Source organism: Gastrolobium bilobum, unplaced genomic scaffold, assembly GCF_033153095.1.
Source record: "Gastrolobium bilobum isolate Gb01-03AN ecotype WA unplaced genomic scaffold, APGP_CSIRO_Gbil_v1 utg1891, whole genome shotgun sequence".
NCBI lineage: Eukaryota > Viridiplantae > Streptophyta > Magnoliopsida > Fabales > Fabaceae > Gastrolobium > Gastrolobium bilobum.
The window spans coordinates 643,826-659,475 of NW_026899025.1; the positions used below are offsets into that span (position 1 = coordinate 643,826).

Below are 15,650 nucleotides of genomic sequence, written 5' to 3' on the forward strand. Positions count from 1 at the left end.
CATTCGTTTAAATTATTATTTTTTAATTTAGATTAAAAGCAGCTAATTGAAAAATGGTAAATTTAAAAAATTATGACATTTGGTTAAAATAATCATTATGATACATTTTCATAATTTGCACAATTATATTATAAAAATCGCAAAATTGCAGTTATAATAATCATTATAGTATCATTTAATATAAATGCATGACGGTATCAATTTATAAATTCATACATAACTACATTGAATGATTTTATCGATTCTGACATTTTTTTGCGTAATGATTCTGACATTTAATCATACATAAATTAATCATATCTATTATTGAATGTCATTTAATCATACACAATATTATTAATGCATTCAGTATATTCGTGTTTTTCCCATGGTTTATGAAAATCATTTTACCAATAAGAAACAATATTCCCAAATATTTTACTTGTGTATGAAAATTAGGGATGGCAAAAATGAACCAATCCATCGGTTGGCTTGTAACCTACATAAAATGAGTCAAGTTGGATTGTCAAAAATGAGCTGACAACCCGAGTTAGCTCGAAAAAAAATCGAGTCAACCTGCGGGTCAAACGGGTCAGCTCGCAGTTATCCTTTTTTTATTTGTTAAAAAAATACAACAGGAATTTGGAATAGCATTATGTTTAGCATTATCTAATGCTCATGAAACTTGATTTGGTTTAGCAATATGTCTTGTTGGACTTGGAATGTTATGTTTGGAAACTTTTAAAGAAGTATTGGAACTTTTTGTGATGTATTTTGAGTTGTTGTTTTGATCTTGTAACTTGTTGATTTAATTACACTCTACAACTAAATATCTTATATCAAGTGTTTTTCTTTGAGTAAATATCTTATATCAAGTGTTTTTCTTTGAGTAAATATCTTATATCAAATAAAAATCATTTCCTTAGCTTCCTCACTATATGCACCAGATGAGTGTGACAAAGGTTATCCCCCCTCCCCACAATTTTTTCGAGCCAACCCTAACCTGACTCAGGTTGGGTTTTCTAGCTCTTTTTTTTTGTTTCGAGCCAATCTCAACCCGCCTTGTTTTTTTCGGGTTGCAAATAGTTTGGGCCGTGTAAGAACTCGCACCGTTAATTAATTAATTATGTGAAATTAGAAAATAATTCCATAATTGACCATAATAATTATTATAAGGCTTTAATAATTATGGTAAGTAATTAATAATGCTGAAAGTCGTTTTTCTGACGAAAAGCGCAGATATCGGTTCTACTACTCTGTATAAATGCGCACCGATGAAGTATCCCGGAAAATTATAAAAAGTGTGTATATGTCACTAGAATAATATATAGAACTTGTAAAACAAGTTTCAAGTTAAAATAATGAGAATTGGTACCAGAAATGATACTGACTATGGAAAAGCGCGTACCAGAAAGGTGCTGCGAAAAATAAAATAAAAATATGATAAATCTTAGAAAAATGAGTAGGTTCGAAATCCTAAGTTTGAGATTAAAATGCTAAGCGTAGAAATTAGCGCTAATACAGTGCGATTAAGCTTAAACCGACTATAAATACAACTTTTGCACAAAACCCTAGGCATTTCCTTTTGCTACGTGACCTTGGGGAGCTGACCAGCCTTTTTGCACTGTTCCATTGCATTCTTCTTCATTTTGTGAGCCTAAGGTGCCATTCTTCTACCTTTCCCTTCTCCAAAACACCTTGAGTGGGTGAGGACTTGCCTTGGGAGTGACTAGGAGACTCCATTTCTGGGTTTAAGTTCTGAGTTTGAGGGGTTGTGTTGGCTGAGTCCTTGGTTCTCTTGGAGGGAGCTTTGGTCTTAGCATTTTGGGCTTGAAGGAGCCATCTTGGTGGTGAAAGGACCAACTTTGATCACCATTTTCGTGTTCATTGGAGGTCTGACCTGTGGAGCTGTTATGAGAGCTCAAAGAGCATCATCCACCTCTGTTTTGAGCTTGTGGTATGATCATCACTCTTGTTCTTGAGTTTTCTTAGTAAAAAATGGAACCTTGATGCATGTAACAAGCTAGAGATCATAACTTAAGGTTGAGTAAGGTTAAACACACCTAGAAATGCATGTTTAAGCTTCTGTAATCAGTAAAAATGGAACCTTTGGATTGATATCTCGCGAAATGCAGAATCTGAGTTCTGCCGCGAAATATCCGGATATTGGGTTAGAAATATCCGGATATGCCCCCGACGAATATCCGGATATTCTGGGTTTTCGAAGAACAATAGCTGCACTGTTCATACATAATGATGTTTGGGGTTTGTGGACCCTAGATTGGTTAAGTTGAACCTTGTAATAATTGAACTAAGTCATAATCAAGCGATTTAAGGGCTTGTGGCTTTGTGAGAAGCCTTAAGACTTGGAACGCAAAGGAAAGACATTGTCTTTATATCGTATGCTTGTTGAGTATGAATATTGATATTGTTATTGGTCCGAAACAGATTGTGATTCTGCTGTGTTTGGACATTTGAGCTTGTGTGGACTTGGCTTGGATTGATTGCTTAAGAGGTAAGCTTTCGTGTTCTCGATTTAGCAATTGTGTGGTTCCACCATACCCCATGGGGGAATGGTTTATACGCATACTGTGTTTACATGCTTTGATAATTGAAAACACTGTTGAGCTTTATGTGCAATTGCTTATAATATGTATGTGTTGTTCCACTTAGACAGTTAGCCTGAGTATGTGGCGTCATACAAGACGGTGACACTGTGGGTGGGTGCAAGTGGCGTCTTGCATTAGTGTGGGTAATAGACGTATTCTTGCATCTCTCTGGCCAGTAGATTAGCTATAACACACATGACATGACTATCTGCTGCATTGCAATATTTTCAAACTTATACTGTTGAACTGTTTTTGGAACTTTTATTGCACATGTAAGTGAGCTTGGGGTGGAAGATCCTTGAGGACCTCTTGCCTTACTGAGATTTCTTGTTTAGAGACCTCACCCCACGTTTGGGGACGTTTATTTCAGGTTTAGGTAATTTGGGGGCTGATGCCTCTTGCGGCAGGAGGCCGGAGCTTAACTGATTATATATACTGTATGCAGGCATGACTGGATATTGAATGCTGTTTATGTTTTCTGTCTTTATATTGATATTTGAGTTGAGACTCTTTTTGGACTTGCTGCCTTGTTTGGTGAGCATGGGGTTTGTCCATGCCGCTTTGATATTAGTACCTTTTAGCTTGAGTTGTATAAACTATCAGGGTTGTCCGGTTTACGTGTTGTTGTTCCGTGACTAGAGACATAATTATGTTATTCATTATATGAGGTATTTCAGTTAGCTGTCTTTTGCAATTTACATGCAGGCGATGTTTTGGAAAATGATTTAAGTAATCAAGTTGGTAATGAATAATGACGTCATAATTGAAAAGAAAAAGATATTTCGTATTTTAAATTAAGCGCCGCTTAATACGATGATATGATAACAAACTGGATATATACGGGATGTTACAAGCCGAGTTGACCATTTTTTCCAACCCTAATCAAAACGATGTTATTTTAGTATTAAAAAAAAAATAGTTTTTTGGAGTTTGTAAGCTGTTATTTTTAGGGTTTTTTTATTTTTATAAATAGAAGTTTAGTCTAACATAATTTTACAAAAAACTCTTGTTATAAAGTGGAACGATTATGTCATGTTGCAGGACAAAATCATTCCTTCCAGCAGAGCCAACAACTTTACTGTTTTACTTTTTTTTTTTTTTCAAAAATCAGTAGGCCCCACATTACATGATAGAATAACTTTCCTACAATATTATTCATATAAATCCCTATTATAAAAGACTTTTTTTAGGGGAATATGTTTCTCATGTTGTATTAGATAAATTATCTCATACAATACACACAAAAAGTTGGTGGGATTCAAAGAAAAAAGTGGGTCCCACCCACTTTTGTGCATGAGAAAATTTATTTCATACAACATGAGAAATATATTTTCCTTTTTTATAAGGGAAATAAAGGAAAAAGTTAAAGTTAGTTTTTTTTAAGATGTATGTCAACTTTTTTGGAGTTTTTACAATTATTTTCCAATTATACCCTTATTTTAATTTATTTATTTTTATAATTTTTATCATTTATCCTAATAAATATTATTTTATTTCTCTCCCTTCAAAACTCTAAGAGCAACTTTATATAATTATTAAATAATTTATAACTTTATTTTTTAAACTCTTATTTTTAACTTTAACGGAAAAGTAGTTTTAGAAAGAAAAAAACAAACAAAATCTTTTAAATATACAAACACTGTTATGTAGATATTATTATGGGTAAATGATTTCTCCAGTCAATGAAGATAAATTATTTCCAGTGAGCTCCAAATGACATCGTTTTGGGGTGAAAATAATTGTATTTTTTTAATTTTAATATATTACAGGGTTATATTAGTCTTTATCATTATAATATTTTAATCTTATAATTCCTAAACGACGTTGTTTTGAGCTCACTGAAGATAACTTTATCTCCAGTAACTGGAGAAATACTTTTCCCTATTATTATATGAGGTAAAATATTCATATTACTACTTTTTTTATTATCAATCCACTATCACTTTAATCAATGTTTGATCAAACTTTTCAGCAATTTTTTTTTCTCTTCAATCATTTTTTGTTGAAAAGTTTGATATAGTGATCAACAAAGCACGGACATGCGATTTCTTTTAAAAGATGCATGTTGGACATGTGACGGACTCCGACACGTTTTGACACGTGGTCAATGCTTCGACATGTTCTGACACGCAGTCAATGTAGATAACTTATCTATATTGAGCCCAAAATGACGTCGTTTTGAGGCGGAAATCAAGGTATTTTTGTTATTATAATTTATTTTAGGGTTATAATAGTCTTTTTCATTATAATTTTTTAATTTTTCAACTCAAAACAACGTAGTTTTAGCAGCGAATGTAGATAACTTATCTACATTCACTTTAGAAACATTAAAGCCATAATTTTAAGGGCTTTCGTCTGATCCTGTTGCAGCAAAATTTTTTTCCTACAACAGAAAACGACAAGTAAAATAATAATAAAAAATTAAAAGAGACAAATTTTATTTTGTCGGTAGTCTTGCATGATAGGAATGTTGTTCCTATAACATAATTGTTATAATCCCTAATTTTAATATCAAAGAATTCTATTACCAACTCGTTCCTTATCTAATCACCGTTGAATTAGAAAGAAAATGTTTTTAAAATTTTTGAAAAGAAAAAAAATAATGATCCAATAATAATTAAATAGACAATTGGGAGTAAATTTATTTTATAATAAGAATATCCCTCTCTTGAAAAAACCAAACCCCAAGCAGCTTTGGTTCCTAAACCCCTCGTGCCGCTGAAACACACAACATTTGCATTACCATTCCCTTTGGTAGCTTATCTCTTCAATGGACTCTGTCTCTGACCCACAATGTCCCTTTTCCCCTTCAAACCAATCACTTTCTCATAATTCTACTGCTGATGCTGATGCTGATGCTGATGCACAACAACAACAACAACAACAACAACAACAACACCAACACACCCACGTTATTCCAAATGTCTCCGAACACTTCGAAACGGCGCCGGATATGCCCATTCATTCATACCCAGATGAAAATTCCACCGAAAGCGATACCCCTTTTCTGAATTCTTCTGACACCCCAATTGCCGAGGGATATGTTGATGATAACAACAACGACAACGGAGTCTCAGACGGCGTCGTTTTGAGGGACGCCACGAAAATGGAGCTAAACGGTGATGATGGTGAACATAAAGAGGAATTTGTAGAGGCCAATGGGGATGCAATCCTGAATGAAGTTGAAGTTGAATTGGACACAATAGGTAACACCTTTACTGCTCAATGAAACTAATTTGGTTTTTGATTGTTGTGATGATTCTGTTGTTAATTGTGATGCCAATTATTCAGGTGGTGGAGACATGGACGAATTTCATGACTCTGAAACTAAAGGGTTGGATGATGAGTTTGACCCTATTGAACAAAATGCTTCTGAAGGAGAAGCTTTTGATGATAATTACTGTGGAAAGGGGGTTGACATTGCTGTTTTGGAGAAGGATGAAGAGATTTTAGAATTTCCAAGGGACACTGTAAAGGCCGTGCAAGATGAAATAAAAATAGAGACTCATGCTGATGAAGGGGAAGAACATTATCCTGGTAACACAGAGATTAATGGTTCAGTGTCAGATGAGGAAGAGGGTGAAGAAGTGATATTTGGAAGCTCTGAAGCTGCAAAGCGGTTCTTGGAGGAGCTTGAACATGAACAGCAATCAGGCATTGGTGCTTATGGTTCACATGATCTCTCTCAGAGAATTGATGGTCAGATTGTGACTGACTCGGAGGACACTGATGATGAAGGAGATGGTAAGAAGCTGTTTGATACTGCTGCCTTGGCTGCTCTTTTGAAAGGAGCAACAGTAGCTGGAGAAGATGGTGGCAGTATCACCATAACCTCTCAAGATGGATCAAGGCTTTTCTCTGTTGAGCGCCCGGCCGGTTTGGGACCGTTATTTCGAACCGGTAAACCTGCCATCGACTCAAATCATGATAATCTTTTCAGTTCTTCCATTAGTACAGTCGGAGCTGGTACCAATTCTGATATCCAGTTGAGTGAAGAAGAAAAGAGGAAATTGGAGAAATTGCAGCAAATCAGGATTAAGTTCTTAAGACTAGCTCGGAGGCTTGGTTTTACTCCTGAAGAATCAATAGCAGTTCAGGTTCTGTACCGGTTGACGCTTGTTGCTGGGAGGCAAACTGGTCAAATATTTAGCCTAGATGCTGCAAAGGAGAGTGCTAGCCAGCTTGAGGCAGAAGGAAGAGATGATTTGAATTTTTCTTTAAATATACTGGTTCTTGGGAAGACAGGTGTGGGCAAGAGTGCTACAATAAATTCAATTTTTGGTGAAAATAAGGCCAGCATTGGTGCATATGGTCCTGCCACAACTTCTGTGACAGAAATTGTTGGGATGGTTGATGGAGTTAAGATAAGGATTTTTGACACACCAGGTCTGAAGTCATCAGCAATGGAACAAAGTTTCAATAGAAAAGTCTTATCTATGGTTAAGAAGTTAACAAATAAATCCCCTCCTGATATTGTCCTCTATGTGGATCGTTTGGACACACAAAATAAGGATCTCAATGATCTACCACTGTTAAGATCAATTTCTAATGTCCTTGGTCCATCAATATGGCAAAATGCTGTAGTTGTTCTGACTCATGCTGCCACTGCCCCCCCAGATGGGCCATCAGGTTCCCCATTGAGTTATGATGTATTTGTGGCTCAAAGAACTCATATAGTTCAACAAACCATTGGACAAGCTGTTGGGGACCTGCGTCTTATGAATCCAACTTTTATGAATCCAGTTTCTCTTGCTGAAAACCATCCTTCTTGTCGAAAAAATAGAGATGGCCAGAAAGTGCTTCCTAATGGTCAAAGTTGGAGACCCCTCTTGTTGCTCTTATGCTACTCGATGAAGATTCTCTCTGAAGCCAGTAACCTTTCAAAAACTCAAGAATCACTTGACCACCACAACCTGTTTGGTTTTCGTGTCCGCTCCCCACCACTTCCATACTTTTTATCTTGGTTATTGCAGTCACGTAGCCATCCAAAACTCCCTGCTGATCAAGGTGGTGTTGACAATGGGGATTCTGATATTGAGTTGGCTGACTTATCTGATTCTGATTTAGATGAAGATGAAGATGAATATGACCAGCTCCTGCCATTTAAGCCTCTTAAGAAATCTCAGGTTGCTAAGCTTAGTAGAGAACAGCGAAAAGCATACTTTGAGGAATATGATTATCGGGTCAAACTTCTACAGAAGAAGCTGTGGAAAGAGGAGTTAAGAAGGATGAGAGAGATGAAGAAAAAAGGCAAGACTGATGGAAACAATTATGGTTACATTGAAGAAGAAGACGAACAAGAAAATGGTAGTCCAGCTGCTGTGCCAGTTCCATTGCCTGATATGACCCTGCCACCATCCTTTGACAGTGATAATCCAGCCTATAGATACCGTTTTTTAGAGCCAACTTCCCAGTTCCTGACAAGGCCAGTGTTAGACACCCATAGTTGGGACCATGATTGTGGTTACGATGGTGTAAACCTTGAACACAGTCTTGCCATTATCAATAAATTCCCAGCAGCTATTGCTGTTCAGATCACAAAGGATAAGAAAGACTTCAGTGTCCACTTGGATTCCTCAGTTTCTGGGAAACATGGAGAGAATGGATCAAGCATGGCTGGCTTTGACATAAAAAACATTGGAAAGCAGCTAGCTTACATTCTTAGGGCTGAGACAAAATTCAAAAATTTCAAAAGGAATAAAACTGGTGCTGGTGTATCTGTGACATTTTTGGGTGAAAATGTATCCACTGGGCTGAAAGTTGAGGATCAGATAGCTCTGGGGAAACGCTTGGTATTACTGGGCAGCTCTTCGATTGTGGGGTGTAAAGGAGAGTCTGCTTATGGCACCAATGTAGAAGTGCGGTTTAGAGAGGCAGATTTTCCAATTGGTCAGGACCAGTCTTCATTGGGTCTTTCTCTGGTGAAGTGGAGAGGGGAATTGGCTTTAGGGGCCAATTTTGATTCCCATTTTTGTATTGGACGAACTTATAAGATGGCTGTTCGTGCTGGATTGAACAACAAGCTCAGTGGACAGATCTCTGTGAGAACAAGTAGTTCAGACCAACTTCAGATTGCCCTTCTTGCGATTCTTCCAATTGCCAGGGCTATCTATGAAAACTTCTGGTCTAAGGCTAGTGGAAATTCTTCAATCTATTAAATTTTGTTCTTTTGCTTGTGTTACCATTTCAGTAAGTAGATTTTGAGTTGAACATATCCAGTTGCTTATTTTCATTATTTTCTTCAATAGTGAGTTATTTACTCTATCTAGACTATTAGTTCTCTTGCTATATTGGGCCACATTTTGTGTGCCCAAAAATTTATGCCAGGTTTGAGATCGAATCAACATGAAATTTATTCATAGTTGCTTTATTAGCTTCAATTAGTTGAATAATGTTAAACACTCTGCTTTTGCTGTTATAGTGCTTATTCCTGCTGCTTTGCAGTTGGAACTTTTGGTTTTTAGTTAAATATTTAACAACCCTACTTCATACTTTGTTTTAGACCTTTTATCTGGCCGATACCTAAATATGAATTCGAGGATGGATGCTTGGTTTTTTTTTTTGGTAAATGGATGCTAGTTAATTGGATGAAAATATCGTGTACCACTGCACAATTAAATTTAGTTTGAAATGTTTTTTCCTGGACCTATTTGACATATTCTTATTCAGTTTCTTTATGAACACAACTTAAAGCACTCGCTACTTAAATATTATCACCTCTTCTGTAACATTAATTTAGTATTTGCTATATACAAATACAATTCATCAATTTCAACAGCATAATGCAGGATACGTACCTATTGCATTATGAGATGCACTCAAGCACCAATTAGTATTGTTTTTCTTCCTCTGGTATTTGTATTAGTGGAAGGCATTGCTTCATGCCTGTAGGATAAGAGCTATGGCATAGTGATGCAACAAGCTTGTCTGATGGATATTAACTTCTGGTGCTTGGTAGCAAGTGCGAAAAGTGTGGTACAAGCACAAATGACCAGTGCTTTTTTATTTGTGGATTACTTTCAGTTTGGATCTGTGATATCAACTATAGATGCTAGTTGAATTCTTTGTTGTGCCGAATAAATGTGTTTTGGTCATGTCCCTAATTTCCTGTGGCTTTTCTCTCCTCCTTTTGGAATAGTTATAGACTATAGTTGTTCTGTGCTTAAGATGGCTTCCTAATTTCCGAGTTATAGTTGTTCTGTCCCTAACTAGTAAACCTGAATATTTTTCTAGTATCATTTTTTAGCTTCTTGTCTTTTCAGCATCGTTGATTATTTTCTTATTTTCCTGAAATGTCTGCCTTATGTTTTCTGATTTTCTTTACTTCCCTTGTAAACTCGTTATTTTCTCTCCTAAGATAGGATGGGAAATATTGGTTTCTTCATCAAAGAAATACCTGATAAAATAATATAGCAAAATTAACATTAAACCTGTATATCTGTTGCAGGATTTGCAGAACTAACACTGATCACCAAAACCGTGGCTTTAAAAATGAGAAGACCCTAAAGACAATAATTGGAAATTTTGTACCAAGACATGCAAGCTTCAGATTCCTGTGAACCTGAACTTACTTTGGAAATTTCAAAGAAAAATAACATCAAGCTAACTACATGTCTTATAGTGGTGACTGGTGAGGGTCATATATATATATAGAACTAGGTTTTTCATTTGTGAATTAGAAATGTTATTTGATAATTTGAAGGAAAAAATTTCTTATCTGCTTTTCTTTCATCTTTTATCTTCTATCTTCTATTTGATAGTCTCTCTTTCTTGCCCTGTTTATTGATTGTCCCTCATTAAAGAAAATTTTTGGAAACATCCTAAAGTGCAGGAGTTTGGAGCATCATCCTCTTTTTATGTTGTAGATAAAATTCTTCTTCATAGAAAAATTGCCCATTGAAAATAAAATGCAAATTCATATAACAATAAGATGCATGACTTGTCCCCTCTCTCCCTTCTCAAGGGGGAAACATAAGGAATTGAAAGAAAAAAATAAAAGTAAACTATGATGGAGCAACTCTTACATAGATGAAAGATACTAAAAAATACCGAAGGCAATTTCTGGTTACTTTCAGTTTCTTTGATCTAATAATCCTTCGATCACAAACTAAAGCTATAAGTATGACATTTTTTGCGTGGCTTAAATGCTTCTGCATTCTGCTTGTTGGTAGTACTTGCAAAGTATATCATTGTTCATTGTTCTGCTTCCTAAATTGACTATTATGTTAGTATTATGTTAAGATTGAACAGTTTTGGTATCTATCTGAAGCTGAGTATGAAATGTCTTCTAAGCTTCTCTGCGCTTATCACAACATTTGTTACTTTAGGAGTTTGACGTCTTAACATTGCTCTGTGGAACTCCCCTCTCTAATTTCGGGTGTCAAGTGTCATGCCTGTTGTAGATATATATTGGACATACGTAGTTTTTTTTTTTTTTGTCTGTCATTGAAGCAAATTGATTCCAAATGTTATAATTTCCAAAATTATGAACAAATGGCTCTTTGCTATTCAGTCTCAGTTGTGGAGGTAAGTTTTTTCCATGTCCTTTTTTTTTGTATTATATGAAAAAAGAAATTGATGCTAGAATTCTCTTAATGATAATTACCAAATGCTTCTTTATTGACATTGTATCAATGTTACTGCGATGTAATAATGGATTGCAAAGCATAGGTTTCTGTGAAGATTAAATTCATTTTAATTATATTGTTGTAGTGGATGAAACCAATTTGAAGGTTTGGATTTTTTGTATCTACCAATCAAAGTGAAATGAATGATTACTGGTTTAAGTACTGGCCTGAATTGTCATCTTAATCTTAATTTGATGTAAAGGTAAAAAAGCGGTTGATCAGATTTGCCATTTGTTTTGCATTAGTATTGATGACTTGGGGTCCAAGTGGGTCAATTTGGGCCCCCCCTTCTGGACATTTGACCATACACTGTTGGATTCTGTTCTTCAGCCCCCCTTAATTTTACTGTTCTCTTTTCTAACTGAAGGCCCAGCAAACTACAGTATTAGTTACTGTAGTAACATGCTTGCTGCCTAAAATGTCCCACAATGAGACATTATAATTATCTTATGTCGTGTCTGTAATAGTTTTTTGGAAGCTGGTTAAAGGTTATTTTTATTGATCCTTTAATCAATTGACAATATACTGCGCCTGCTGGTTGGTGTTCTTCTGTTGATTAATGCAGTTGAGGAGGTTGTGTTGATCGCTGCAAAAGTAGTATTGAAGATGCCATAAAGTTTCCGATATGGTTTCTCACAAGTTTGATGAAAAATAGTGATGGAATAGAATAATAGAAGGACGGAAAAAAATAGTAGTGATTAAGGTTGGGAAATTTTTGTTGTCTTCTTCGTTAAGTAGTGTTTGATTTATTTATTTATTTATTTTTTAATTGATATTTTTTTTTTTATAAATATAATAAGAAAAATGTTATATTTATAAAAATTTTGTTTACAAATTACACTAAGTATGATCGATCATATTTCAATCAAGAGTGTATGACTGGTCATACTTAGTGTAATTTGTAAAAAAAAAATGTAAATGGATCCTTTCCTTTATAATAATGTCATATTGTTTTTATATATTTTTTTTTTAGGATGTCATAAGGGAAAAAATGAAAAAATTTCATAAATTCTTAAAAAAAATGTATTTAATTAAAATATATCTATTAAAAAAAAACTCATTAAAGAATTATGTTTCTTTATTGCATATTAAGTATTTATAGAACAATTTTTCGGTGCAGCTGATATATTTTTATTTTAGAATATATAGGCGGATTCTATACAAATTTTTAAAATTTCGATTACGTATCGTAAGATGAATGAATTATCGATGCGCAAACTTCAGTGTGGCATTTACCATACGTACGTCTTCTGTTTTGAAGATAGTAGTACGAAGTGCAATTATTATTTAAGTCATGTCTGCCAAATTGCAATTTGTAGTTACTGTATTCGTACTTTGTTAGCTGCGATTGTTGTTGAAATTTTTGCATTTTTCTGACTTCTTTTTCATTCTGCAACAATGCTTTTTTCGTCACTGCAACTGTAATGCAACCACTCCAAACTTGTACACATTTTATTTTCTGTCATGTATGCGAGCCTATGATGTGTTTGACCCTGTACCTTTCTCTGTACACTATAAAGTATAAAGTTTTAAGCTTGGTATTTTTTTTCTTGTCTATTTTTAACAAGAAAAAAAATCTTAATTATAAAAATGACAAAAGTATGAACTTTATAATTTATGAACTTTTTTATTCAAAGTATTCCCATAACTATTGCGTCAAGATTAACCCCTCCGATACTAATATGATTCAACAATTACCTTATCTCATGTTTAAATTTTGAAAAAAAAAAAAATTTACCAAGAAATAAAAAATTGAAATAAATGATTGCCATGTTTATATTTAATTACAATAGTTTTATTAATTTAAAAAAAAATAAACCTATAAAATGTTAGTATTGACTTAATGGTGAGAAATTTGAATAGTTTACATGACATCATAAATTAAAATTCCAGTGCCACCATTGTATTAAAAAATAAATAAATTATAAACCTATAATCTCTACTCCAGTTTTACTCCTACTCTTGGGATAAATTAAAGTTATCTTTTTAAGTCAAATAAATTATTGTCTTTATCAAATTCAGTATTACCTCAATAAAAGGTCAAAGCTTTTTAAGGGTGCCAATGATTAATTGTATTGTAAGCTCTTCTTAACTATGAGATTTTATGACTCCATCATAATTGTCTTAATCTGCTTATGCAAACATAACTACATATATAAGTGACTCTAGGTAATTTGGAAATATACTTTTTTTCTTAAAATAGGTCGTAAGTATTTTTCATGACCTTTTATATTGCTAGCATATTTTTTTTAAGTACATTAGAGAGTTCTTATGACAACTTAATCTAATTAAGCACATGCAGGTGTTTGTCTTGACAAGAATCAATTAAATCAAGTGCTTCATCTCCTGAGATAATAAATAGATAAACATGTAAATAAAAATCTCTGAAACACCTTTAACCGTTTTCTTGCTTTTATATAATTATTATAAAATTATTTATGCGTTTGGTTTTACATGGAAACAACTATTGAAGAAAATGAAGTCAGAGAAGTGATTCGTTCCTATAATTGCTGACCATTTTCAATGATTTGATTCTTCAGCCAATGAGCCATTCGATCAACATGATTATATATATCTTCAATATCAAATGAGGGTTGTCAAATTCAAAAGGGCACTGTTGGCTTCTTTTGTTTTACATTATCTGATTCTCAGTGAGTCTACCAAGCAATTATATCATCTTTGGCTATAACTCTCAACGTTGTTGGGATTTGTCTTATATTGCTGCAAACTGCTAGATTTTTTTTCCCTCACTTTTTATTTACCAGAAGTTTTTGGATAACTGATTGAGAAGTGTTCTCAATCAAGACCTTGTTATTTGTCCTTTTCTATATGTGATTCTATTCCTTCTCTTAATGATGATGCTTAAAGCTTGCATGACTAGTGTGTTAAATAAATTTTCGATGTGATCATTTTGAATATTTATCTACACACTAAAACATTCAACTTACTTTACTAAAAAAAAAACCAACTAAATATAGTATTAAAGTAAGTAATACACACCTACGTGAATCAATTAGTAATGAATTGTTATAATTTAATTAAATGGTCTAGAGTGCTAATATCATGTGAGATCCTATTCGTCTCAAATCGCATTAGTCGAATCAGTGGCGGACCCAGAAATTTTTCTTTATGTCTGCACATTTAGACGGGGGTTTGGGGGTGCTGCTCCCGATTTTTTTTTTTTAAAGATCATGATCTTGGTCCAATTTTTGCTTCCACTTCAAAAGTAAAGCTTTGTGAATCAACCAAAATTTTAAGAAAATAATCGATAATGATAATTAAAAAAAAATAAACACCACAAAAAGACATTGGTAAAATATAATATAATTGAAGGGGTTAATCGATCAAAAATTCACATTTGTCGATGTCTATTTGATCCAAAGTTGGCCACTTTTGTTTCACAAAAAAGGTGAAAAATCACGTACGATTCTCGTCCACTTGATAAAGATTGAATTTTAGGATTCGTTGATGTCTATTAAGATTTGGATTTAATAAAGTTTATGTAAAAAAAAAAAAAAACAATGGGTTAGGATTTAAGCTTTAAGCTTTTAATTGTAGGAGTTGGTTGGGTTGAGCCTATCTTTATCTTTTTTCTTTCAATCTTCCTATTTCTTTTTTTTTCTTTTTTTACACTTAACTTGAATCACACATCCCATGTAAAAAAAAATTTCCACTCAACTTTGTGTATGCAAGTGCAGACACCTGCAACAACTTCAGTCCGCTATTGAGTCAAATAATAGATTAATCAATGGATGATATCCTAGAGTAAGTAACATATATATTCTCCTCCTTCTTTGAAAAAAGAAAAAGAAAATATAGTAAAGTTTCTCTACATATGTCATATCAACTTAGTTTTAAGTTTTAATATAACACCAAAAATATGAATTTAGAGCTAATAAAAGGGTGAAATATATGTTGGAGTAATCTTTCATACATATTACCAAGGCCAGATTTTGGCTTCTATCAAATGCATTTTACCTTTACCAAAATGCACCATTCTAATGATATCAATTAACTAAACCAACATTTCAGCAGTAATTTCAGCACACATAACACAACAAAATTTGGAAATTGACAAGAAACCAAGTTCGGAGCAATTACCAAAAGTGAGTATACATAAAAGCATGTTTGGGAATCTTATTCAGAAATGTAATAATGCTTTTGACCTCAACAACTTATCAATCATTTGCTGGCCAGAATTTGAACCACCAAGAAACTGAAAAGTTTACATTGATAACCTTTTTTTGACATGTGAATTGATAAGATAAGGGGTGGAATTTTCTGACACTTTGAACCTTTCTTACCCATTTTTTTATATATCTTGATTAGGAATTCTAGGATTCAATTCTTCAAATAGCATCAGTCTCTTATGGTTCACTATAATGAGCAAATTTCTATAATTTACCACTGATTAATTTAGCTCCAATTAATTTCT

General features: G+C 33.7%; 1 protein-coding gene across 2 annotated transcripts; it reads left to right on the plus strand.

Moving 5' to 3' along the window:
- The first annotated feature begins 5,634 nt into the window (after positions 1-5,634).
- Positions 5,635-10,057, plus strand: LOC133286338 (translocase of chloroplast 159, chloroplastic-like). 2 transcript variants are annotated; one of them, XM_061483744.1, is made up of 3 exons: positions 5,635-5,794; positions 5,880-8,777; positions 10,036-10,057. In XM_061483744.1, the coding sequence occupies exons 1-2, from the start codon at positions 5,695-5,697 to the stop codon at positions 8,744-8,746; spliced, it is 2,967 nt and encodes a 988-aa protein (XP_061339728.1). In that variant the 5' UTR covers positions 5,635-5,694; the 3' UTR covers positions 8,747-8,777; positions 10,036-10,057. The 2 variants fall into 2 exon arrangements, with proteins under 2 accessions (XP_061339728.1, XP_061339727.1); XM_061483743.1 differs by lacking the exon at positions 10,036-10,057 and having other exon boundaries at positions 5,880-8,801.
- Positions 10,058-15,650: the final 5,593 nt, after the last annotated feature.